The 25,459-nt window shown below is 36.8% G+C and overlaps 1 protein-coding gene across 4 annotated transcripts in view; it reads right to left on the bottom strand.

The window, feature by feature from the left end:
* Positions 1 to 561: 561 nt before the first annotated feature.
* FAM133A (family with sequence similarity 133 member A) overlaps positions 562 to 25,459 on the bottom strand; it is a 53,313-nt gene continuing 28,415 nt past the window's right edge. For all 4 annotated transcript variants that reach the window (XM_060087331.1, XM_060087332.1, XM_060087330.1 and 1 more), the window contains one exon: positions 562 to 2,220. In XM_060087331.1, the coding sequence (XP_059943314.1) occupies positions 1,371 to 2,117 (747 nt within the window). In that variant the 5' untranslated portion in view covers positions 2,118 to 2,220 and the 3' untranslated portion in view covers positions 562 to 1,370. The remainder of the gene's footprint in view (positions 2,221 to 25,459) is intronic.

A 25,459-nucleotide genomic window follows, 5' to 3' on the forward strand; every position in this document is an offset into this window, starting at 1 on the left:
CATCAATTTATAATTCATATTACTATGATTAAAAAACGTAGAGTAAAAATAAATTTCAACTTATTTCAGCATAGTGGCAAATGTGATTCAGCAACAAACACAAGGCAACAAACTCCAAATGTTAGTAAAATGTGAAACAGAAAGTTTATAATCTCCTAAATTTAACTCCTAGTTTAATTCAATATTAATGCTTAAGACAAGAAATTTTTAAACAACATACTTGCTAAGATTTTGGCAGTAGTTTTATGTAACAAGATATACAGCATACTAGATATCTGGCACTCAACTTGCTTACAGTAAACCAGCTTCAATATGAAGGCATTAAATATTTTTTTAAAACCTTCTTTTTACATGCTAAATATTTTGGCAAGTGTGCAATTAAACACAGTCATGAAATTAATATAGTAAGATTAAGAAATTACAAACTTGAAACTTGTATCCTAAGCATAAATCATATAAAAAAGGATTACTGGTTATATAGAATATCTCTGGATAATCAAAACTTAATAGTATATAGCATGCAAAATATTTCAGAATCTTTATTAATCAAAATATACCAGGGTCTATTTAAAATTACTCCCCTCCAAAGGGTATCAAAGTTAATTCAAATCATGTAACACTCTAACATTAAATATTATTCAGTACTGTCAAAATGGAGGTAAATTTCATAAAACTGGGGCCTTACATATACTGTAAATTGCTGCCTTTCTTGTTCATGTGAAACAGCATACATTACTAAGTAAGAAAAGAATGGCTGCAGCACTAGCAAAAATAGGATGTGTAAGGATCAAAGGCACACTATTCAGCTCGCCAAAGTGAGAGCAAACTCTTTTTCCCCCACAAACCCTTTCCCCATGTAAACAAAAGTTCATTAAGGAGAAAAGAAAAATAAACTAAACTTTTAATCTTCAAAAGTAAGTATTTTGAGACAATGTTAAGTCCATGCTTCAAAAATATCAGCTATTGTCGCCTGGATATTTCTGATTATATTTTAAAGATGTAGCCAAATTAGATACTTTTAACATTAGATCCACTGTTTGGTCAAAATTATTTACCATCTAAAACATTTTATTTTAATTTCAAACATTTTAACCACTAGTATGACAACACGGTTTTAGCTCTCAGAAGAATTAGCCAGTGGAGGGAAAAACACATAAAACCCCCCAAAATCCTACATTTAAGCTGCAGGCAACAATTATGGCCCTTTCTGGCACAGTAGTATTTGACTGGCAACTCAAAGTCCAGGAATAATTCTACTAACACAGGGAAACTCATGCATTTTGGTAAATATGCCCTAGCATTCACAGTTGAAGTTTCCTTTACACCTTGCTTTTTTCAATAGGGAAATCTTGCTTTCTTTCTTGATATTATCAGGACTTGTGGCTTGAACCTGACTTCTTTTTCTTCTTCTTACTATGTTTTTTGTGCTGTTTCTTCTTCTTCTTCTTTTCTTTTTCCATTGCTTTTTCTCTCTCTTCATGTCTTCTCTTCTTTTTTGCTTGTACCTCCTCTTCATAATCTGATTCTGATGAGGACTCCAATGATAAAGGTTTATCCTCAGGACAAGTCTTCTTTCTTTTTTTGCTGAGACTTCTAATATACTTTTCTTTTTCTGTTTCATCCTTTGACTTCTTTTTCTTTTTAACAGATTCTTTGCTCTCTGATTCAGATTCACATGTAGAGCTTTCTGATGATTTGTATAAATGGTTCTTCTTTTTCTTTCTCTTTTTTCCTTGTTTCTTTTCCTCATCCTCAGAATCTGAAGAACTGTTTGAAGAATCAGAGCTTGATGTAGAAGAAGATGAAGACTGACAAGATTTCTTCTTTTTCTTTCTCTTTCTTTCTCTTTTTTTGGTTGAGCTCTCATTTCCACTTAATAATTTCTCTCTGCTTTTTTCTAGTTCCTTCTTCCAATTCTCATTCATTTTTTCTTCAAATTCAGCTAATGCCTTGGAGCCTTTCTTTTTATTTTCTAATTGTTTCTTCACTTCTTCCCAGGTGGGCCTTGGTCGATTCAGATAATCTTGTATTGTTGGGCCTGCAGATTGAGATGGGCCCCTCCATCTGGCCATTGCTATAGGATTCATATAGGCCACCCGATTGTCCCGCTTCCCCATGGTACCTGATGGTTCCCAGAGCTGACTCTCAGTTGCTAAAGAGAATAAAGATAGACATCCTCCTTAAATTCTTCATCTGCTAGTATACCAAGTAGGCTCCATTCTGTGAGAGAAGCAGATGGAATGATTACAAAACACATTTAATATAAGACAAAGTAAGCACATAAGTTTAATTGGTCACTATGTATCACACAGTACAGTAGAAAGATTTCCAAAATCTTAGACCTTGAGAAAAAAAAATATACACACAAGATTTTTGCATGTTTTAGACGTTGTGGTATGAATATAATATAAAGTGTTTTTTATATTTCATGTAGGGTTCTGTTATCTAAATTTTTTAATAACTATTTCCTTTTATATTGTATGATAATTACCTTTTTTCTTTCTTTCTCTCTGCCTTATATGGTATAAAGAGAGAGAGGAATTTCTATAGCTAATTTCTATACCAGGCAGACCTTCTCCATTTAAGTAGAGTGCAGCACAATCCACTCCACTCTTTGATAGAAACCTAGGAGTCATACCTGAAAAATCCTTCTCCCTCAATTCTCATATCCAATTCATACTAAATCCTGCTGTTTAAACCCCCACAGCAATAGGTCTCATGTCCATTCACTTTTCTCCAAATATATTGTCATCAACATTAGTCCAGGTACTGTCATTTTTCATTTTGACTATTAATTTCTAGTATTTATTGTTTATTATTTGCCAGGGACTGCTTAGTGTTGTGCAGTGGATTATCTCATTGAGTCTCCAGACTAACCCTACAAAGTTGATCCTATTATTATCCCTGTTACACAGATGAAGAAACTGAGGCTTAGAGAATGTGAGTAATGAGTACTTGCATAAAGTAGCATAAAAATGGCAAATGGTCAAACCAGGATTTAAATCAAGGCAGCCTGACGCCAAACCCTGCACACATAACACAGCATTATATTGCCTCCTTATATCAACCTCTTATTTATTTATTTATTTATTTATTTATGGCCGTGTTAGGTCTTCATTGTTGTGCGTGGGCTTTCTCTAGTTGCGGAGAGTGAGGGCTACTCTTTGTTGCAGTGTGCAGGCTTCTCATTGTGGTGGCTTCTCTTCTTGCACAGCACAGGCTCTATGTGTGTGGGCTTCAGTAGTTGTGGCTCATGGGCTCTAGAGTGCAGGCTCAGTAGTTGTGACACACGGGCTTAGTTGCTCTGTGGCATGTGGGATCTTCCCGGACCAGGGATCAAACATGTGCCCCCTGCATTGGCAGGCGGATTCTTAACCACTGAGCCACCAGGGAAGTCCCTCAACCTCTTAATTGACAGCCCTACGTTTACTCTTACTCTCTTCCATTCCAGTCCCACACTGAAATCAGAAGGATCTTAAAATACTCCAATGGCTTTACATTTTAATGAGAATTAGATCCACACTCCTATAAAGATCCTGCATGATCTGTCTTGCTTATCGCTCTTACATTTCATTGAGAGTTATTCACTCTTTTTCTCAATTCTATCTTTTCCGATCTTCTCTTGGTTTCTGGAACATGTTAAGCTCCAAGCTTAGCCACCATGGCCAGTTCCACCTCATCCTCATGCCTCAGTTTAGAGGTCAATTCCTCAGAAAGGAAATTATTAGGTGGAACTATATAAAATCACCAATTATACAGAAAAACAGTCAAATACCAGCAATTTCACATGGCTCAAGCTTATATTATGTTGCCTCTGTATCTATCCCTTATAGTCATTATTCTGCATCACAGTTCCTTGTTTCTTTTATTCGGAGCACTTAGAAAATTGAGGATTTTTTTTATTTGACTATTTGGATGTGTGTGTTTGTGTGTGTGTGTGTATGCATGTGTGTATTCATTGCTAAATATAAGGCTAAGAAGGGTAAAGGTCATGTTTGATCTGTATTATCACCATGGTGTTCCCAGTACCTAACATGGCATCTGGCCCACACTAAGTACTCAATAAATATTTGCTCAGTAATAAACAAAAAAATGAATGGATTAATGCAGGGGTAACTCTGTGAGAGAGGGGCATTCACAGAAGCCTCTTGGAGTTGGTGATGTCAGTAGAGGATTTTGAAGGATAAATAGGAGTTCACCCGGGAAATGAGGAAATGATAGACATTCCAGGCAGAAGAAACAATATGTGAAAAAACAGAGAAATCTGAAAGAGCACCATGTATTTAGTGTTGATATAGCCTAAAGTGCAAGAGGGTAGCAGCAGGAGGTAAGGCTGCATAGGAAGTAAATAGCCTGATCATAGAGGCTTTCTTAGGTAATTTTAACATCTTGGATTTTGTCCTATACTTGTTAGGAAGCTAGCAAAGTCTGAAGAGAAAGATGATCAGACATATCACAGATTTTTCTGTCAGTCTCCATCTTGACTTTGACCCTTTAAGTCACCCTAACATACCTACCGATCATAAACTCAATGCCAGATTTTACGGTGACTCTTGGTAATAGTTTCTTGGGTTTGATTTGTTGTGTTATCTTATTCTCCTTCCTCTTCAGTTCTGCCCAGCTTCTCTTAGGTATTTTTGTCATTTTAATTCTTACTGCTACCCTAAAGGTCTGTCAAATATCATTGTTTCCCAGACTTGATCATCAAAAGCCCTTAATGACTTTATTTCATATTCAACTTGCTGGTTGTTTCTGCTACTGCACACTTAGAATAACACAATCCATTCTAATTACAGTTCCTTGAGACCTAGTCCTGACATCATCTAGAAAGACAGGCAAAGACCAATTCACAAAGGATTTGGATGCAATGCTGAGGTTGGGATTTATTCTATGGCACTTACAGTGAAGCTAATGGGGAGGTGCAGACTATTTTAAGCCAGACAGTGATTTGGTCACATTTGAGTGTTTAAGAGACAATTTCTTACCAGCTGAAGACAATGAGATTCATTCAAGTATTCATACAGATATAAAATGAGTCTGAACTAAAAATAATGGTATAATGAATGAAAAGAGGGGGAAATACATGAGACATATTTAGGAGATGCTACTGAGATTAACGATCAGTGAGATACAAAGGGTGAGGAAGAGAAAGGAATCTAGGGTAAAGTTCTGGCTTGTAAGACTAGATACAAGGCAATGCCAATGACTGGGTAATATAGGAAATGACACAGACTTTGAGAAAAGGTCTGGGTTCAGTATTGGATTCATAAAGTTTGAAACATGTGAGTGAATCCACATGTAGGAAATTGGATGTATGGGTGTTAGCACTCTGGAATGTGACCTAAGTTAGAGATATAGGGTTGGAAGTCACTGAGTGATGGCTAAAGTCATGAGAGAAAATCAAATTACCTTGGGGAAGATTTCAAATGAAAAAAGGTTTGAGCACTGGATCCAATTTAATAACAACACACAAAGGGCTGACAGAGAAATTAAAGCTTCAGAAAATTAGCCAGAGTGGTAAGAGCTCGACCAGTATCAGAAAATAAAGTTAGAGCCACAGAAACACAGTAAGGAGAGTAAAGTTTCAAGGTGAGGGCAATAATCCTCAAAGGTCTATGAATTTCATGAATTTCATTTGAGCAATTTTTGAACATTAAAATTTAAGGAAAAAACCTAAATATCCATCAATAACAAACAATTATAGTATATGTATACCATGGAATACTATATCCACAACATACTGTTGAGTGAAAAGTTCACCAAATGTAAACACTGGTTATCTCTGCATGTGGAGAGGCATTATTTCCTTTTGTAAGTTTTCCTATACTATTTATATTTTTTTACAATAAGCAGGTATTATCTTTAACTTTAAAAAAATCCAGAAAAAAAGGTGTTATGGACAACAATATTAAATGCAGCAGATAGGTCAAGTGAGATAAAATCTGAAAATGTCTATTATATTTGGCTATGAAGAAATCATTAGTAACTTTTGCTAATGCAATTTCAATTAATTAGGGCAGAAGCCAGATGACAGTGGGTTAAAGACTAAATGGGAGGTGAGAAACTAGGGACATAGGGTACATAGACTCATTTGAGAAGGACAGTAAAGTGATAAGAGGGCAACTATAATGAGGGAGGAAGAATTTTTAAAAAATGATTTTTTACTGTTGTTTGTTTTTATCAAAGAAGAAACTTGAACATGTTCAGAGGGTGACAAGGTTAAATAGAAAGACTTTTAAGAAGACAGGAAAGATGGAGGAGCTTCAAGATGGTGGAAGAGTTGGACACAGAGATCATCTTCCTCCCCACAAATACATCAGAAATACATCTACATGTGGAACAGCTACAGAACACCTACTGAATGCTGGCAGAAGACCACAGACCACCCAAAAGGCAAGAAACTCCCCACGTACCTAGGTAGGGCAAAAGAAAAAACAATAAACGGAGACAAAAGAATAGGGACGGGACCTGCACCAGTGGGAGGGAGCTGTGAAGGAGGAAAGGTTTCCACTAGGAAGCCCCGTCATGGGTGGAGACTGTGGGTGGTTGAGGGACGAAGTTTCAGAGCCACGGAGGAGAGCACAGCAACAGGGGTGCAGAGGGCAAAGCGGAGAGATTCCTGCACAGAGGATCAGTGCCGACCAGCACTCATCAGCCCAAGAGGCTAGTCTGCTCACCTGCCGGGACAGGTGTTGGCTGGGAGCTGAGGCTCTGGCTTCGGAGGTCGGATCCCAGGGAGAGGACTGGGGTTGGCTGTGTGAACACAGCCTGAAGGGACTAGTGCACCACAGCTAGCCGGGAGGGAGTCCGGGAAAAGGTCTGGAGCAGCCGATGGGACAAGAGATATTTTCTTGCCTTTTTGTTTCCTGGTAAGCGGGGAGAGGGGATTAAGAGCACCACTTAAAGGAGCTCCAGAGATGGGCGTGAGCCGCGGCTAAAAGGGCGGATCCCAGAGATGGGCATAAGATACTAAGGTTGCTGCTGCCACCACCAAGAATCCTGTGTGCAAGCACAGGTCACTCTCCACACCTCCCTTCCCAGGAGCCTGTGCAGCCCACCACTGCCATGGTGCCGTGATCCAGGGACAACATCCTGGGAGAACGCATGGCATGCCTCAGGCTGGTGCGACATCACGCTGGCCTCTGCCGCTGGAGGCTCACCCCGCACTCTGTACCCCTCCCTCCCCCTGGCCTGAGAGAGACACAGCCCCCAAATCAGCTGCTTCTTTAAGAAGAAGGGACATATGTCCTGTCTGAGAGAAGGACAGATGCCCTCAGGTGACCTATACACAGAGGTGGGTCAAAATCCAAAGCTGAACCCCAGGAGCTGTGGGAACAAAGAAGAGAAAGGGAAATTTATCCCAACAGCCTCAGGAGCAGTGGATTAAATGTCCACAATCAACTTGATGTACCCTGCATCTGTGGAATACCTGAAGAGACAATGAATTATCCCAAATTGAAGAGGTGGACTTTGGGAGCAATGATATATATATATTTTTTTCCCTTTTTCTCTTTTTCTGACTGTGTATGTGTATGCTGCTGTGTGTTATTTTGTCTGTATAGCTTTGCTTTTACCATTTGTCCTAGGGTTCTGTCTGTCTGGTTTTTTTTTATTATTACTTAAAATTTTTTTCTTAATAATTATTTTTTTATCTTTTATTGTAATAACATTTTAAATTAAATTTAATTTAATATTAATGTATCTTCTTCTTTCTTTCTTTCTTTCTTTTCTCCCTTTCATTCTGAGCCATGTGGAGGACAGGCTCTTGGTGCTCCAGCCACGTGTCAGGGCTGTGCCAGTGAGGTGGGAGAGCCAACTTCAGGACACTGGTCCGAAAGAGACCTCACAGCTCCATGTAATATCAAAAGGCAAAAATCTCCCAGAGATCTCCATCTCAACACCAAGACCCAACAACCAGGAAGCTACAGTGCCAGAAACTCTATGCCAAGCAACTAGCAAGACAGGAACATAGCCCCATCCATTAGCAGATAGCCTGCCTGAAATCACAATAATGCCACAGACAACCCAAAACACACCACCAGACGTGGACCTGCCCACCAGAAAAACAAGATCCAGCCTCATCCATCAAAACACAGGCACTAGTCTGCTCCACCAGGAAGTCTACACAACCCACTGAACCAACATTAGCCACTGGGGACAGACACCAAAAACAACAGGAACTACGCACATGCACACTGTGAAAAGAAGACCACAAACACAGTAAGTTAAGCAAAATGAGAAGACAGAGAAACACACAGCAGAGGAAGTAACAAGATAAAAAGCCACCAGACCTAACAAATGAAGAGGAAATAGGCAGTCTACCTGAAAAATATTTCAGAATAATGATAGTAAAGATGATCCAAAATCTTGGAAATAGAATACGGAAAATGCAAGAAAAGTTTAACAAGGACCTAGAAGAACTAAAGAGCAAACAAATAGTGATGAACAACACAATAAAGGAAATTAAAAGTTCTCTAGAAGGGATCAATAGCAGAATAACTGATGCAGAAGAACGGATAAGTGACCTGGAAGATAAAATAGTGGAAATAACTTCTGCAGAGCAGAATAAAAAAAAAAAGAAAGAAAGAGAAGAATTGAGGACAGTCTCAGAGATGTCTGGTACAACATTAAATGCACCAACATTCAAATTATAGGGTTCCCAGAAGAAGAAGAGGAAAAAAAGGGACTGAGAAAATATTTGAAGAGATTAGAGTTGAAAACTTCCCTAATATGGGAAAGGAAATAGTTAATCAAGTCCAGGAAGCACAGAGAGTCTCATACAGGATAAATCCAAGGAAAGATATGCCAAGACACATATTAATCAAAGTATCAAAAATTAAATACAAAGAACAAATATTAAAAGCAGTAAGAGAAAACCAACAAATAACACATAAGGGAATCCCCATAAGGTTAACAGTGGATCTTTCAGGAGAAACTCTGCAAGCCAGAATGGAGAGGCAGGACATATTTAAAGTGATGAAGGAGAAAAAACCTACAAGCAAGATTACTCTACACAGCAAGGATCTCATTCAGATTCGACAGAGAAATTAAAATCTTTACAGACAAGCAAAAGCTAAGAGAATTCAGCACCACCAAACCGGCTTTACAGCAAATGCTAAAGAAACTTCCCTAGGCAGGAAACACAAGAGAAGGAAAAGACCTACAATAATAAACCAAAAAAAAAAATGGAATAAATGGTAATAGGATCATACATATTGATAATTACTTTAATGTAAATGGATTAAATGCTCCAACAAATATACATAGACTGCCTGAATGGATACAAAAACAAGACCTGTATATATGCTGTCTACAAGAGACCCACTTCAGATCTAGGGACATACACAGACTGTAAGTGAGGGAATGGAAAAAGATATTCCATGCAAATGGAACTCAAAAGAAAGCTGCAGTAACAATTCTCATATCAGACAAAATAGACTTTAAAACAAAGACTTTAAAGAGACAAAGAAGGACACGACATAAAGATCAAGGGATCAATCCAAGAAGAAGATATAACAACTGTAAATATTTATGCACCCAACATAGGAGCACCTCAATACATAAGGCAGATGCTAACAGCCATAGAAGGGGAAATCAACAGTAACGCAATCATAGTAGGGGTCTTTAAGACACCACTTTCACCAATGGACAGATCATCCAAAATGAAAATAAATAAGAAAAACAACCTTTAAATAATATGTTAAACAAGATGGACTTAATAGATATTTATAGGACATTCCATCCAAAAAAACCAAAAATACACATTTTTCTCAAGTGCTCACTGTACATTCTCCAGGTTAGATCATATCTTGAGTCACAAATCAAGCCGTGGTAAATTTAGGAAAACTGAAATCATATCAAGTATCTTTTCTGACCACAATGCTATGAGACAAAGTATCAATTACAGGAAAAAATCTGTAAGAAATACAAACACATGGAGGCTAAACAACACACTACTTAATAACCAAGAGGTCACTGAAAACATCAAAGAGTAATTAGAAAAAATACCTAGAAACAAATGACAATGAAAACACGATGACACAAAACCTATGTGATGCAGCAAAAGCAGTTCTAAGAGGGAAGTTTATAGCAATACACTCCTACCTTAAGAAACAAGAAACATCTCAAATAAACTACCTAACCTTACACCTAAAACAATTCAAGAAAGAAGAACAAAGAACCCCAGAATTAACAGAAAGAAAGAAATCATAAAGATCAGATCAGAAGTAAATGAAAAAGAAATGAAGAAAAAAATAGCAAAGATCAATAAAACTAAAAGCTGCTTCTTTGAGAAGATAAAATTGATAAACCATTTGCCAGAATTATCAAGAAAAAAAGGGAGACAACTCAAATCAATAGAATTAGAAATGAAAAAGGAGAAGTAACAACTGACACTGCCAAAATATAAAGGATCATGAGAGATTACTACAAGCAACTATATGCCAATAAAATGGACAACCTGGAGGAAATGGACAAATTCATAGAAAAGCACAACCTTCTGAGACTGAACCGGGAAGAAATAGAAAATATGAACAGAACAGTCACAAGCACTGAAATTGAAACTGTGATTAAACATCTTCCAACAAACAAAATCTCAGGACCAGATGGCTTCACAGGCGAATCTATCAAACATAGAGAAGAGCTAACACCTATCCTTCTCAAACTCTTCCAAAATATATCAGAGGGAGGAACAGACCCAAACTCATTTTATGAGGCCACCATCACTCTGATACCAAAACCAAAGATGTCACAAAGAAAGGAAACTACAGGCCAACATCACTGGTGAACACAGATGCAAAAATCCTCAACAAAATACTAGCAAATGGAATCCAACAGCACATTGAAAGGATCATGCACCACGATCAAGTGGGGTTTATCACAGGAATGCAAGGATTATTCAATATATGCAAATCAATCAATGTGATACATCATATTAACAATCTGAAGGAGAAAAACCATATGATCATCTCAGTAGATTCGGAGAAAGCTTTTGACAAATCTCAACAACAATTTATGATAAAAAACCTCCACAAAGTAGTCATAGAGGGAACTTTCCTCAACATAATAAAGGCCATATATGACAAACCCATAGCCAACATTGCCCTCAATGGTGAAAAACTGAAACCATTTCCACTAAGATCAGTAACAAGACAAGGTTGCCCACTCTTACCACTATTATTCAACACAGTTTTGGAAGATTTGGCCCCAGCAATCAGAGGAGAAAAAGAAATAAAAGGAATCCAAACTGGAAAAGAAGTTGCAAAGCTGTTATTGTTTGCAGATGACATGATTCTATACATAGAGAATACTACTGATGTCACCAGAAAACTACTAGAGCTAATGAATGAATTTGGTAAAGTAGCAGGATACAAAATTAATGCAAAGAAATCTCTTGCATTCCTATACACTAATGATGAAAATTCTGAAAGTGAAAATAAGAAAACACTTCCATTTACCATTGCAACAAAAAGAATAAAATATCTAGGAATAAACCTTCCTTAGGAGCCCAAAGCCCTGTATACAGAAAATTATAAGACACTGATGAAAGAAATTAAAGAGGATACAAATAGATGGAGAGGGATACCATACTCTTGGATTGGAACAATCAACATTGTGAAAATGACTCTATTACCCAAAGAAATCTACTGGTTCAATGAAATCCCTATCAAACTACCACTGGCATTTTTCACAGAACTAGAACAAAAAATTTCACAATTTGTATGGAAACACAAATGACCCCGAATAGCCAAAGCAATTATGAGAAAGAAAAACAGAGCTGGAGGAATCAGGCTCCCTGGTTTCAGACTATACTACAAAGCTACAGTAATCAAGACAGTATGGTAGTGACACAAAAACAGAAATATAGATCAATGCAACAGGATAGAAAGCCCAGAGATAAACCCCCACACCTATGGTCACCTTATCTTTGATAAAGGAGGCAAGAATATACAGTGGAGAAAGGACAGCCTCTTCAATAAGTGGTGCTGGGAAAACTGGACAGCTACATGTAAAAGAATGAAATTAGAACACTTCCTGACACCATACACAAAAATAAACTCAAAATGGATTAAAGACCTAAATGTAAGGCCAGAAACTATGAAATTCTTAGAGGAAAACATAGGCAGAACACTCTATGACATAAATCACAGCAAGATCCTTTTGGACCCATCTCCTAGAGAAATGGAAATAAAAACAAAAATAAACAAATGGACCTAACGAAACTTAGAAGCTTTTGCACAGCAAAGGAAACCATAAACAGGACGAAAAGACAAACTTCAGAATGGGAGAAAATATTTGCAAATGAAGCAACTGACAAAGGATTACTCTCCAAAACATACAAGCAACTCATGCAGCTCAATATCAAAAAAACAAACAACCCAATCCAAAAGTGGGTAGAAGACCTAAATAGACATTTCTCCACAGAAGATATACAGATTGCCAACAAACACATGAACGAATGTTCAACATCATTAATCATTAGAGAAATGCAAATCAAAACTACAATGAGATATCATCTCACACTGGTCAGAATGGCCATCATCAAAAAATCTACAAACAATAAATGCTGGAGAGGGTGTGGAGAAAAGGGAACCCTCTTGCACTTTTGTTGGGAATGTACATTGATACAGCCACTATGGAGAACAGTATGGACGTTCCTTAAAAAACTAAAAAGAGAACTACCATATGACCCAGCAATCCCACTACTGTGCATATACCCTGAGAAAACCATAATTCAAAAAGAGTCATGTAGCAAAATATTCACTGCAGCTCTATTTACAATAGCCAGGACATGGAAGCAACTGAAGATTCCATCAACAGATAAATGGATAAAGAAGATGTGGCATATATATACAATGGAATATGTCAGCCATAGAAAGGAATGAAACTGAGTTATGTGTAGTGAGGTCCATGGACCTAGAGACTGTCATACAGAATGAAGTAATTCAGAAAGAGAAAAACAAATACTGTATGCTCACACATATATATGGAATCTAAAAAGATAAATAAATAAATGGTCAGAAGAACCTAGGGGCAAGACGGGAATAAAGATGCAGACCTACTACTGAATGGACTTGATACGGGGAGGGGAAGGGTAAGCTGGGACAAAGTGAGAGAGTGGCATGGACATATATACTCTGGCATGGACATATATACACTACCAAACGTAAAATAGATAGGTAGTGGTATAAGCAGCCACAAAGCACAGGGAGATCAGTTTGGTGCTTTGTGACCACCTAGAGGGATGGGATAGGGAGGGTGGGAGGGAGGGAGATGCAAGAGGGAAGAGATACGGGGACATATGTATATGTATAACTGATTCACTTTGTTGTAAAGCAGAAACTAACACATCATTGCAAAGCAATTATTCTCCAATAAAGAGGTTAAAAAAAGTAAAAGAAGAAAGGAAAGAGGGAATGATTCTTTATGGCAAAACCATAGAAGAAACAGAGAGGAATCAGAGTCATAAGTAAAAGATCTCTCTTGAAAGAGCAGAGGTAAAGAATAAAGGGTATGGGTGTAGGGTTTTGTGTGTGTGTGGGGGGGGTGATGAAAGGGAGAAAATTGAAATATTTCTTATCTAATAGCCTTCATTTTCACTCAATGGTAGGAGCCAAGGTCAGCTGCTAAGATTAAGGCAGGTTAAGGTTGCATAGGAGTCTTGAGACAAATGATTAAAATTTGGAATAACTGCAGAGGGGAATGCAAGAGAATGCTGACAGCAGACAAGTGTTGTGGGAGGCCTTCAGAACTGCAGAATCTGTGTGCTCTTTTTGCAGAAGATAAAGCACACTGAGAAAAAAGAAAAAGTAACACCAACAAATTCTCTTGTTCAAATACTCTTTGTTTTAAAAGTGCTGTGGCTTACCTTCTGTTTCTATTTTAGAAGAGAAAGTTTATTCTCTTTATCTCTGTTTATTTGTATGAAGTATGCTAATTTTGTATAAAGATTAGATACAAATTGTAACAACCCTGCTGGTAATCTGAGTGTTATAACAGTTATTTGTTCATTCATTCATACAGCTCCCTTTTGATCATCTATTCTGCACCAGACACTATGTTATATGCCATGGAGATTATGGTCTAGTAAAGGTAAAAGTCATTACACAAATATCAAACAAATGAGTGTATAATTATAATCGTGATTAAAATGATGAAGGAAAAGCACAGGATGCTATGAAAAGTATAATGAGTAACCTAATTTAGAATGGAAGGTCAACTCTGAGATACTAACATATAATTAACATGTAATCTGAGACCTGATGGATAAATCAGAGCTAGCCAGATGAAGTGATTAAACAGGAAAGGAGTAATCAAAGAGCCAGAGTTGATTGCATGGTCCAAGCACAAGGAATACCATATGGTAAGGCCCTGAGGTGAAAAGTAAAAGCCAAATACAATGCAAATATTCACATTATTACACTGTTGTAAAACAGTCATCATATCAGCTTCTCATTCTTAAAAGTGATCATATCTATAGCATTTTTCATTGAACATGCTCAGGTAAAAGTCAATATGAATTTAAATTAATTAAAAGCATATTTTAACATTTCACAGTCTAATTTCAATTGTAACTATCACCAAGGCTAGTTATTTTAAGGACCTACTCTATTTTACAAATCATTTCATTCAATTTTTAGTGATATGTCTAACTGTAGGCATCATACTGTCTCATAGACATATGCACTTCAGCTGAAAATTCTTTCCAAATAATTGGCAATAGATCTGTGACTTAATCTGAAACATCCAACTCTTCTGCAAAGGTATGGACATTTGGATGAGGCCCCTATTAAAAAAAAACTTAATATTCTTTGTTCCCACTAGCTAATGTAAGTTTAAGTACCATGCTACTGAAATAAATGCCTCTTCTAAAGCTACTTAAAGGCTTTAAGATAGTAATGAGTCTGCTAAATTATAATATAATAATAATCTGTACATATATACTGCTTATACCTTTAATTATCACACTGTTCTGCCATTTCACATTGATTGATAATAGAGAGGGCAGCCACAGAATTATCTAATTCACAACCTGAATAAGAGGCAAAGACGGTTTATGAGGACATTTAATGATATTTGAAAATTTCCTGAAAATATCTAGCTCTAGCAAGTGCATATAAAATGATATTATTTCTTCTAAATAAAACTCAAGTAATAACACATTCTATTCTAGTTGTTAACGTGAATGTTTTGAGGGAGAAATTATCCCTCTTATTTTGATCAACATGATAGAAAACTGGGATCAACATGATAGAAAGCTGTGCCGTGGTAAAAGCATTCACCTCTGGTGAATTCCCTCTGGCATAGTTGCGTCATGGAGCATTTCTCATTCTAGGGAAAGGATGTAGAATTTGAAATACTGCCTCTTCTTCCATCTATAGAATTGTCAAATGACAAGGGATCAGTCTCTAATATCTTAAGGATGATACCAGAAAGTTTATAGCAGCAACAACACATTGCAGATGCAAGAGATAAAACAGAAAATAATAGTTATGAGAGGGTAGAAGCTCTAAGTATAAATTTTAGCTAAGTGTTTAAAGAAATGGGTACTTCACCCTCTTCTTTCTCTTAATTTAGTAATACATTTTGGATTTTGTATTCAGAAAAACAAATCATTGTTATTGTTTAGCTTTTATGATGATGAAGTGAATTTTTTTACATCTTTATTGGAGTATAATTGCTTAACAATGGTGTGTTAGTTTCTGCTTTATAACAAAATGAATCAGTTATACATATACATATGTTCCCATATCCCCTCCCTCTTGCGTCTCCCTCCCACCAACAAACTTTCAGTTTTAGGATATCTTTAGATTTACAGAAAAGTTGCAAGTATAGTAGAGTATCTTCTGCATTCAGTTTTCTTATAGATAATGTCTTAAATTAACACGTATATTTGCCACAACTAATGAACCAATACTGACACGTTCATATTAACTAAAGTCCATTCTTTATTCAAATTTCCTTAGTTTTTAACCTAATGTCCTTTTTCTATTCCAGGAATCCATCCAGGATACCACATTACATTTAGTCATCATGTCTCCCAGGATCCTCTAGACTGGCAGTTTCTCAGAATCTCCTTGGTTTTGAGTAGTACTGATCAGATATTGATTTTTTAGAATGCTCTTCAATTTGGGTTTGTCTGATTTTTTCTCATGGTTAGAGTTAGACTGCAAGTTCTTGGAAGGAAGAACACAAGTAAAGTACCATTTTCATTACATTACATCCAAAGTACATACTAAGGTGGCTTATCATTGATGTTAACCTTGATCACGTGACCGAGGTAGTTAGTATTTGCCAGTTGTATCCACTGCAAGAGTACTCTCCGTTTCCATTCTGTATTCTTTGGAAGGATGTCACTATGTGCAATCCACACTTGTAGATTTATGCGCTATCTTCTTGATGGTGGAATATCTACATAAAATATTTGAAATTCCTGTGTATGGGAGATTTGTCCTTTGCATCAGTATGGATCATGAGTATTAACTTTATACTTTGGGCAATATTTCACTATTACTTATTTTGTTGTTGAAATTGTTCCAGAGTTGGCCTTCAGGAGCTCTTTTAGCTGGCTCCTGTAACCTTTTGACATATCCTTATGATTTTGTTTCTTAAGTACTTCCTTACTTTGTGGTTCAATAAGACACTCTAGCATCATCTTGTGCATCCTCTGCATTAGCCCTAGAATCATATTGGGGTATTGCTGCTTCTAGAACCTCTCATCAGACAGCTAGAAGATACAGTAAGTCCCCTACATATGAACCTTCAAGTTGTGAACTTTCAAAGATGTGAATATGTGTTCGCATGTCCAATCATGTAAGTTAGTTCACGTGTCTGGCATACATTGCCACATGCGTGCACCCTCTCCAAGTGCTTGTGCTTTTGCATTCTTTACTTTACATTACTTTAGAGAGTACAGTAGTACTGGTTCTTAATTTCAATCCCAAGATGTCTGGAAGCAAGTGTAAAAGCAGCAGTGATGTAGCTGGTACTACTATACTTTTCAAGGTACTGCACTGTAAGATTAAAAATGTTTTGTTTATTTTTTGTTTGCTTTTTTATCTATTATTTGTGTGAAAAGTATTATAAACTTATTACAGTACAGTACTATAGAGCCGATTGTGTTAGTTGGGTACCTAGGGTAACTTTGTTGGACGTATGAACACACTGGACTTAATGAACATGCTCTCAGAACAGAACTCGTTCGAATGTAGGAGACTTACTGTATATGAAACGATTTTAATTCATGCAATCACATATTAATTTTGAACTAAGTACCTGGCACTTGGATGACAAATATAGATTATTTAGATATGGAATACAGAACACTGTGTTGACTATAATGTGGCGTTTAGGTGACATGACTGACTCATCATCTATAGAGTCCATGTTATGGTTATTTCTCAATTAGTAGGAATGGATCTCTCCTGCATACATTACTTTTTTAAAAAAATGTTTATTTATTTATTTATTTTCTTATTAGTCATCCATTTTATACACGTCAGTGTATACATGTCAATCACAATCTCCCAATTCATCACACCCCCACCCCCACCCCCGCCGCTTCCCCCCCAGGTGTACATACGTTTTTTTCTCCACTTCTGTGTCTCAATTTCTTCTCTGCAAACCGGCTCATCTGTATAACATTTTCTAGGTTCCACATATATGCGTTAATATACAATATTTTTTTTTCTCTTTCTGACATACTTCACTCTGTATGACAGTCTCTAGGTCCATCCACATCTCAACAAATGACCCAATTTCGTTCCTTTTTATGGCTGAGTATTTTCCATTGTATATATGTACCACATCTTCTTTATCCATTCGTTTGTCGATGGACATTTAGGTTTCTTCCATGACCTGGCTATTGTAAATAGTGCTGCAATGAACATTGGGGCGCATGTGTCTTTTTGAATTATGTTTTTTTTCTGGGTATATGCCCAGTGGGATTGCTGGGTCATATGGTAATTCTATTTTTAGATCTTTAAGGAACCTCCATACTGCTCTCCACAGTGGCTGTATCAATTTACATTCCCACCAAAAGTGCAAGAGGGTTCCCTTTCCTCTACATCCTCTCCAGCATGTGTTGTTTGTATATTTTCTGATGATGCCCATTCTAACTGGTGTGAGGTGATACCTCATTGTAGTTTTGATTTGCATTTCTCTAATAACTAGTGATGTTGAGCAGCTTTGCATGTGCTTCTTGGCCATCTGTATGTCTTCTTTGGAGAAATGTCTATTTAGGTCTTCTGCCCTTTTTTGTATTGGGTTGTTTGTTTTTTTAATATTGAGCTGCATGAGCTGTTTATATATTTTGGAGATTAGTGCTTTGTCTGATGATTCATTTGCAAATATTTTCTCCCATTCTGTGGGTTGTATTTTAGTCTTTTTATGGTTTCCTTTGTTGTGCAAAAGCTTTTAAGTTTCATTAGGTCCCATTTGTTTATTTTTGTTTTTATTTCCATTTCTCTAGGAGGTGGGTCAAAAAACTATCTTGCTGTGATTTATGTCAAAGAGTGTTCTTCCTATGTTCTCCTCTAAGAGTTTTAAAGTGTCTGGTCTCACATTTAGGTCTCTAATCCATTTTGAGTTTATTTTGGTGTATGGTGTTACGGAGTGTTCTAATTTCATTTTTTTTACATGTAGCTGTCCAGTTTTCCCAGCACCACTTATTGAAGAGACTGTCTTTTCTCCACTGAATATCCTTGCCTCCATTGTCATAGATTAGTTGACCATAGGGGCATGGGTTTACCTCTGGGCTTTCTATCCTGTTCCACTGATCTATATTTCTGTTTTTCTGCCAGGACCATATTGTCTTGATTATTGTAGCTTTGTAGTATAGTCTGAAGTCAGGTAGTCTGATTCCTCCAGCTCTGTTATTTTTTTTTTCCCCTCAAGACTGCTTTGGCTATTTGGGATCTTTTGTATCTCATACAAATTTTAAGATTCTTTGTTTTAGTTCCATAAAAAATGCCATTGGTGATTTGATAGAGATTGCATTGAATCTGTAGATTGCTTTGGGTAGTATAGTCGTTTTCATGATATTGATTCTTCCAATCCAAGAACATGGTATATCTCTCCATCTGTTGATATCATCTTTAATTTCTTTCATCAGTGTCTTATAGTTTTCCACAAACAGGTCTTTTCTCTCCCTAGGTAGGTTTATTCTTAGGTATTTTATTCTTTTTGTTGTAATGGTAAATGGGAGTGTTTCCTTAATTTCTCTTTCAGATTTTTCATCATTAGTGTATAGGAATGCAAGAGATTTCTGTGCATTAATTTTGTATCCAGCAACTTGACCAAATTCATTGATTAGCTCTAGTAGTTTTCTGGTGGCATCAGTAGGATTCTCTATGTATAGTATCATGTCATCTGCAAACAGTGACAATTTTCCTTCTTCTTTTCCAATTTACATTCCTTTATTTCTTTTCTTCTCTGATTGCCGTGGCTAGGACTTCTAAAATTATGTTGAATTACAGTTGTGAGAGTGGATATCCTTGTCTTGTTTCTGATCTCAGAGGAAACACTTTCAGTTTTTCACCATTGGGAATGATGTTTGCTGTGGGTTTGTTGCATATGGCCTTTATTATGTTAAAGTAGAAGTAGGTTCCCTCTATGCCCACTTTCTAGAGAGTTTTTATCATAAATGGGTGTTTAATTTTGTCAAAAGCTTTTTCTGCATCTATTGAGATGATCATATGGTTTTTATTCTTCAATTTGTTAATATGGTGTATCATATTGATTGATTTGCATATATTTAAGAATCCTTGTATCACTCAGATAAATTCCACTTGTTCATGGTGTATGATCCTTTTACTGTGTTGTTGGATTCAGTTTGCTAGTATTTTGTTGAGGATTTTTGCATCTAAATTCATCAGAGATTTTGGTCTGTAATTTTCTTTTTTTTGTAGCATCTTTGTCTGGTTTTGGTATCAAGGTGATGGTGGCCTCATAGATTGAGTTTGGGAGTGTTCCTTCCTCTGCAATTTTTGGGAAGAGTTTGAGAAGGATGGGTGTTAGCTCTTGTCTAAATGTTTGATAGAATTCACCTGTGAAGGCATCTGGTCCTGGACTTTTGTTTGTTGGAAGATTTTTAATCACAGTTTCAATTTAGTTACTTGTGATTGTTCTGTTCATATTTTCTATTTCTTCCTGGTTTAGTCTTGGAAGGTTATACCTTTCTAAGAATTTGTCCATTTCTTCTAAGTTGTCCAATTTATTGACAGAGAGTTGCTTGTAGTAGTCTCTTAGGATGCTTTGTATTTCTGTGGTGTCTGTTTTAACTTTTCCTTTTTCATTTCTAAGTTTATTGATTTGAGTCCTCTCCCTCTTTTTCTTGATGAGTCTGGCTAATGGTTTATCAATTTTGTTTATCTTCTCAAAGAACCAGCTTTTAGTTTTATTGATCTTTCCAATTGTTTTCTTTGTTTCTATTTCATTTATTTCTGCTCTGATCTTTATGATTTCTTTCCTTCTGCTAACTTTGGGTTTTTTGTTCTGCTTTCTCTAGTTCCTTTAGGTGTAACGTCAGATTGTTTATTTGAGATTTTTCTTGTTTCTTGAGGTAGGCTTGTATAGCTATAAACTTCCCTCTTAGAACTGCTTTTGCTGCATCCCATAGGTTTTGGATCGTTGTATTTTCATTGTCATTTGTCTCTAAGTATTTTTTGATTTCCTCTTTGATTTCTTCAGTGATCTCTTGGTTATTTAGTAATGTATTGCTTAGCCTCCATGTGTTTGTGTTTTTTAAGTTTTTTCCGTGTAACTGATTTCTAATTTCATAGCATTGTTGTCAGAAAAGACGGTTGATATGATTTCAAGTTTCTTAAATTTACTGAAGCTTGATTTGTGATCCAAAATGTGATCCATCCTAGAGAATGTTCCATGTGCACTTGAAAAGAAATTGTAATCTTCTGTTTTGGGATGGAATGTCCTATAAATATCAATTAAATCTATGTGGTCTATTGTGTCATTTAAAGCTTGTGTTTACTTATTAATTTTCTATTTGGATGATTTGTCCATTGGTGTAAGTGAGGTGTTAAAGTCCCCAAGTATTACTGTGTTACTGTCAATTTCCTCTTTTAGAGCTGTTAGCAGTTGCCTTATGTTTTGAGATGCTCCTATGTTGGGTGCATATATATTTACAATTGTTATATCTTCCTCTTGGATTGATCCTGTGATCATTATGTAGTGTCCTTTCTTGTCTCTTGTAACATTCTTTATTTTAAAGTCTATTTTATCTGATATGAGTATTGCTACTGCAGCTTTCTTTTGATTTCCATTTGCATGGAATATCTTTTTCCATCCCCTCACTTTCAGTCTGTATGTGTCCCTAGGTCTGAAGTGGGTCTCTTGTACACAGCATATATATGGGTCTTGTTTTTGTATCCATTCAGCAAGTCTGTGTCTTTTGGTTGGAGAATTTAATCCATTCACGTTAAGGTAATTATCGATACGTATGTTCCTATGACCATTTTCGTAATTGTTTTGAGTTTGTTTTTGTAGGTCTTTTTCTTCTCTTGTGTTTCCTTTAACATTTGTTATAGAACTGCTTTGTTGGTGCTGAATTCTCTTAGCTTTTGCTTGTCTGTAAAGCTTTTGATTTCTCCATGAAATCTGAATGAGATCCTTGCTGGGTAGAGTATTCTTGGTTGTAGGTTCTTCCCTTTCATCATTTTAAGTATATCATGCCACTTCCTTCTGGCTTGTAGAGTTTCTGCTGAGAAATCAGCTGTTAACCTTATGGGAGTTCCCTTGTATGTTATTTGTCGTTTTTCCCTTGCTGCTTTCAATAATTTTTCTTCATCTTTAATTTTTACCAGTTTGATTACTATGTGTCTCAGCATGTTCTTCCTTGGGTTTATCCTGTATGGGACTCTCTGTGCTTCCTGGACTTGGGTTGCTATTCTGTTTCCCATGTTAAGGAAATTTTCGACTATAATCTCTTCAAATATTTTCTTGGGTCCTTTCTCTCTCTCTTCCCTTTCTGGGACCCCTATAATGTGAATGTTGTTGCATTTAATGTTGTCCCAGAGGTCTCTTAGGCTGTCTTCATTTCTTTACATTCTTTTTTCTTTATTCTGTTCTGCAGCAGTGAATTCCACCATTCTGTCTTCCAGGTCACTTATCCGTTCTTCTGCCTCAGTTATTCTGCTGTTGATTCCTTCTAGTGTAGTTTTCACTTCAGTTATTGTATTGTACATCTCTGTTTGTTTGTTCTTTAATTCTTTTAGGTCTTTGTTAGACATTTCTTGCATCTTCTCGATCTTTGCCTCCATTCTTTTTCCGAGGTCCTGAATCATCTTCACTATCATTATTCTGAATTCTTTTTCTGGAAGATTGCTTATCTCCATTTCATTTAGTTGTTTTTCTGGGGTTTTATCTTGTTCCTTCATCTGGTACATAGCCCTCTGCCTTTTCATCTCGTCTGTCTTTCTGTGAATGGGGGTTTTGTTCCATAGGCTGCAGGATTGTGGTTCTTCTTGCTTCTGCTGTCTTCCCTCTTGTGGATGAGTCTATCTAAGAGGCTTGTGGAAGTTTCCTGATCGGAGGGACTTGTTGTGGGTAGAGCTGACTGTTTCTCTGGTGGGCAGAGCTCAGTAAAACTTTAATCTGCTTGTCTGCTGATGGGTGGGGCTGGGTTCCCTCCCTGTTGGTTGTTTGGCTTGAGGCAACCCAGCACTGGAGCCTACTCAGGCTCTTTGGTGGAGCTAATGACAGACTCTGGGAGGGCTCATGCCAAGGAGTACTTCCCAGAACTTCTGCTTCCAGTGTCTTTGTCCCTTGGTGATCCACAGCTGCCCCCTGCCTCTGCAGGAGACCCTCCAACACTAGCAGGTAGGTCTGGTTCAGTCTCCTATGGGGTCACTGCTCCTTCCCCTGGATCCTGATGTGCACACTACTTTGTGTGTGCCCTCCAAGAGTGGAGACTCTGTTTCCTCCAGTCCTGCCAAAGTCCTGCAATCAAATCCCGCTAGCCTTCAAAGTCTGATTTTCTAGAAATTCCTCCTCCTGTTACCAGACCCCCAGGTTGGGAATCCTGACGTGTGGCTCAGAACCTTCACTCCAGTGTGTGGACTTCTGTGGTATAAGTGTTCTCTAGTTTGTGAGTCACCCACCCCGCAGTTATGGGATTTGATTTTATTGTGATAGCGCCCCTCCTACCATCTCATTGTGGCTTCTCCTTTGTCTTTGCATGTGGGGTATCTTTTTTGGTGAGTTCTAGTGTCTTCTTCTCAGTAATTGTTCAGCAGTTAGTTGTGATTCCAGTGTTCTTGAGAGAGGGAGTGAGATCATGTCCTTCTACTCCACCATCTTGAGCCAATCTCCCCTCCTGCATACATTTCTGAAACTGTTTGAAAAGTCTAAGAGTATAGTCTACAGAAAAGAGCAAAGGCCCTCAGAAGAACTGGCTTTTCCCCTTTAGCACTTTGCCCTAGTCAAGAAGCCATGAAAAAAAAAAGTGTTGTTTATAGTGTCAGAATCAATGTTTTAAGAAACGCTCTGTAGAAAACCATTATATACATGAGTACCAAATTCAACTAAGCAGTTGCCAAGCAGGTATTTATTTTGTCAGTGCATTTGATAAGTTTTAGATACTCACTAGCAACTTTCCTGAGTCTTCCTTGACAACAGATTTTGCCCTATTATGCATGTTTAGATGTGGTAAGTCATGGCTATATAGGATGTAATTAAAATGTTCTAGGAGCACTGAAAATTCCAGTTCATCTATTCAAGGGGTCACCTTACATGAACCAGTGTTAACTGAATAATAGTTTCTTTCCATCTGTGTGACATGACTTCTATGAAAATACAGCCCCCCAAATAAGATTTGCCACATCTCTTCTCCCCATTGTCCCAACTTCTATTTTACAAATGAATTTTGTATAAATCCCTGACAAGATCCCTCATGTCACAAAGCTCGTTTGTATTTTTTAGCACTGAACATCTAAAATCAATTTCATTCACATTTGATCAGGGTGCAAATATAATATCATGCATATATTAGACTTTCAAAGTGAGACAAAACTGTACCTTCGATTTATTCTTTATAATTTTCTCTACATTTTGTGTTAAAAAGTGATATATTTTATATAAGAGAATAACGAGATACTACTTGAGGCAATGCATTGTGAATCCCAACTGCTTTGTAGACTAAAATCTGTCATCTTTTCCCTGGATCTAGTTGTGCCAGGATATACTTGTCACCTCTTCCAGCAACTTATAAAAGATAAGGCCTTAAGCATGAAAGCAAACAAGGGGACATCTTTATTATTTTGCCAGGGAACACAGTTCAAAGCACATCTATTTATGCATGGCTTTAAACAGCCTTACTTGGTTTCTCATATATCAACACTTCAATGACTACCTTCTTTACTCTGCCACCCTGACGTGAATTTTTTAAAGTGTATTTCTAAAAACAGAACAGAGAATTTGATGTAATGTGTATATACGAATATACTGCCTATGAAATAACTGAAAGCATCACAGCTATTTATTGAAGCTAGGTACACTTACATGAGTCACCTCTCTTCTCACAAATGACTACATATGAAAATTTCCTAAAAATTCAAAGGCCAGATAATATAGACTTATTTGTTATAATAACTAACATATAGATGCTTATTGGAAACAGTAATAAGGTACACTGAGAAGCATCAGAAAGTGTGAAAATTTGTATTAATATTACTTTAGTATGCTGGAATCAAAGGGCACTACCTTTCCATGACTTGCCTGTTTTGAAAAATCATATGGAAGATATAACTCAGTATTCATCCTCAGGGGGAGAAAAATTAGTTTTAAATTCCAGGAAGGGCACTGAGGAAGAGTTGGCTTGATGAAGGCAGATAAAGTATCTTAGGTAAATTCACTAGGCAGGCTGTTTAACATCACCCACCGATGCAGCAATCATCATTATAATTCATTATCATTATAGACGTGAAGGACCAGCTCCCCTTTTTACTTGCTGAGTGCTCTCAGACAAATCATATAACCTCTCTTTGTCTCAGTTTTCAATCCCATCCCCTGCCCTCAGGTTCAAATGAAATATTCTTTGGCCATAGTTTGAAAACTGTTTAAGTCTATATAAATGTAAAGACTTGATATTCCTATGATTATTTTCATCAATCATGTAATAATGATTACAATTATTCAGTATTCACCATGAATAGGTACTGTTCCAAATGGTTTACATGGATTATCTCATTTAATTCTCACTACTTCATGAAGTAGGTATTATTATTTTCCCCATTTGACAGATGAGCAAACAGTCTCAGGATGTTTAAGTAATTTTTCCAAGGCCTCATAGTAGTAGAGCCAAGATTGGACCCCTAGCAGCCTGATTTAAAGGCTGTATTATTAAAGAACGTTATAGCATGAAAAGTGGCTGCAAATTCTAGCAGAAGATTCTAATGAAGATATGATGGTTATTTGTAGCTCTACATCTATCCCTTAAATTCAGAAG

The sequence above is a fragment of the Mesoplodon densirostris genome, chromosome X (genome assembly GCF_025265405.1).
Source record: "Mesoplodon densirostris isolate mMesDen1 chromosome X, mMesDen1 primary haplotype, whole genome shotgun sequence".
NCBI lineage: Eukaryota > Metazoa > Chordata > Mammalia > Artiodactyla > Ziphiidae > Mesoplodon > Mesoplodon densirostris.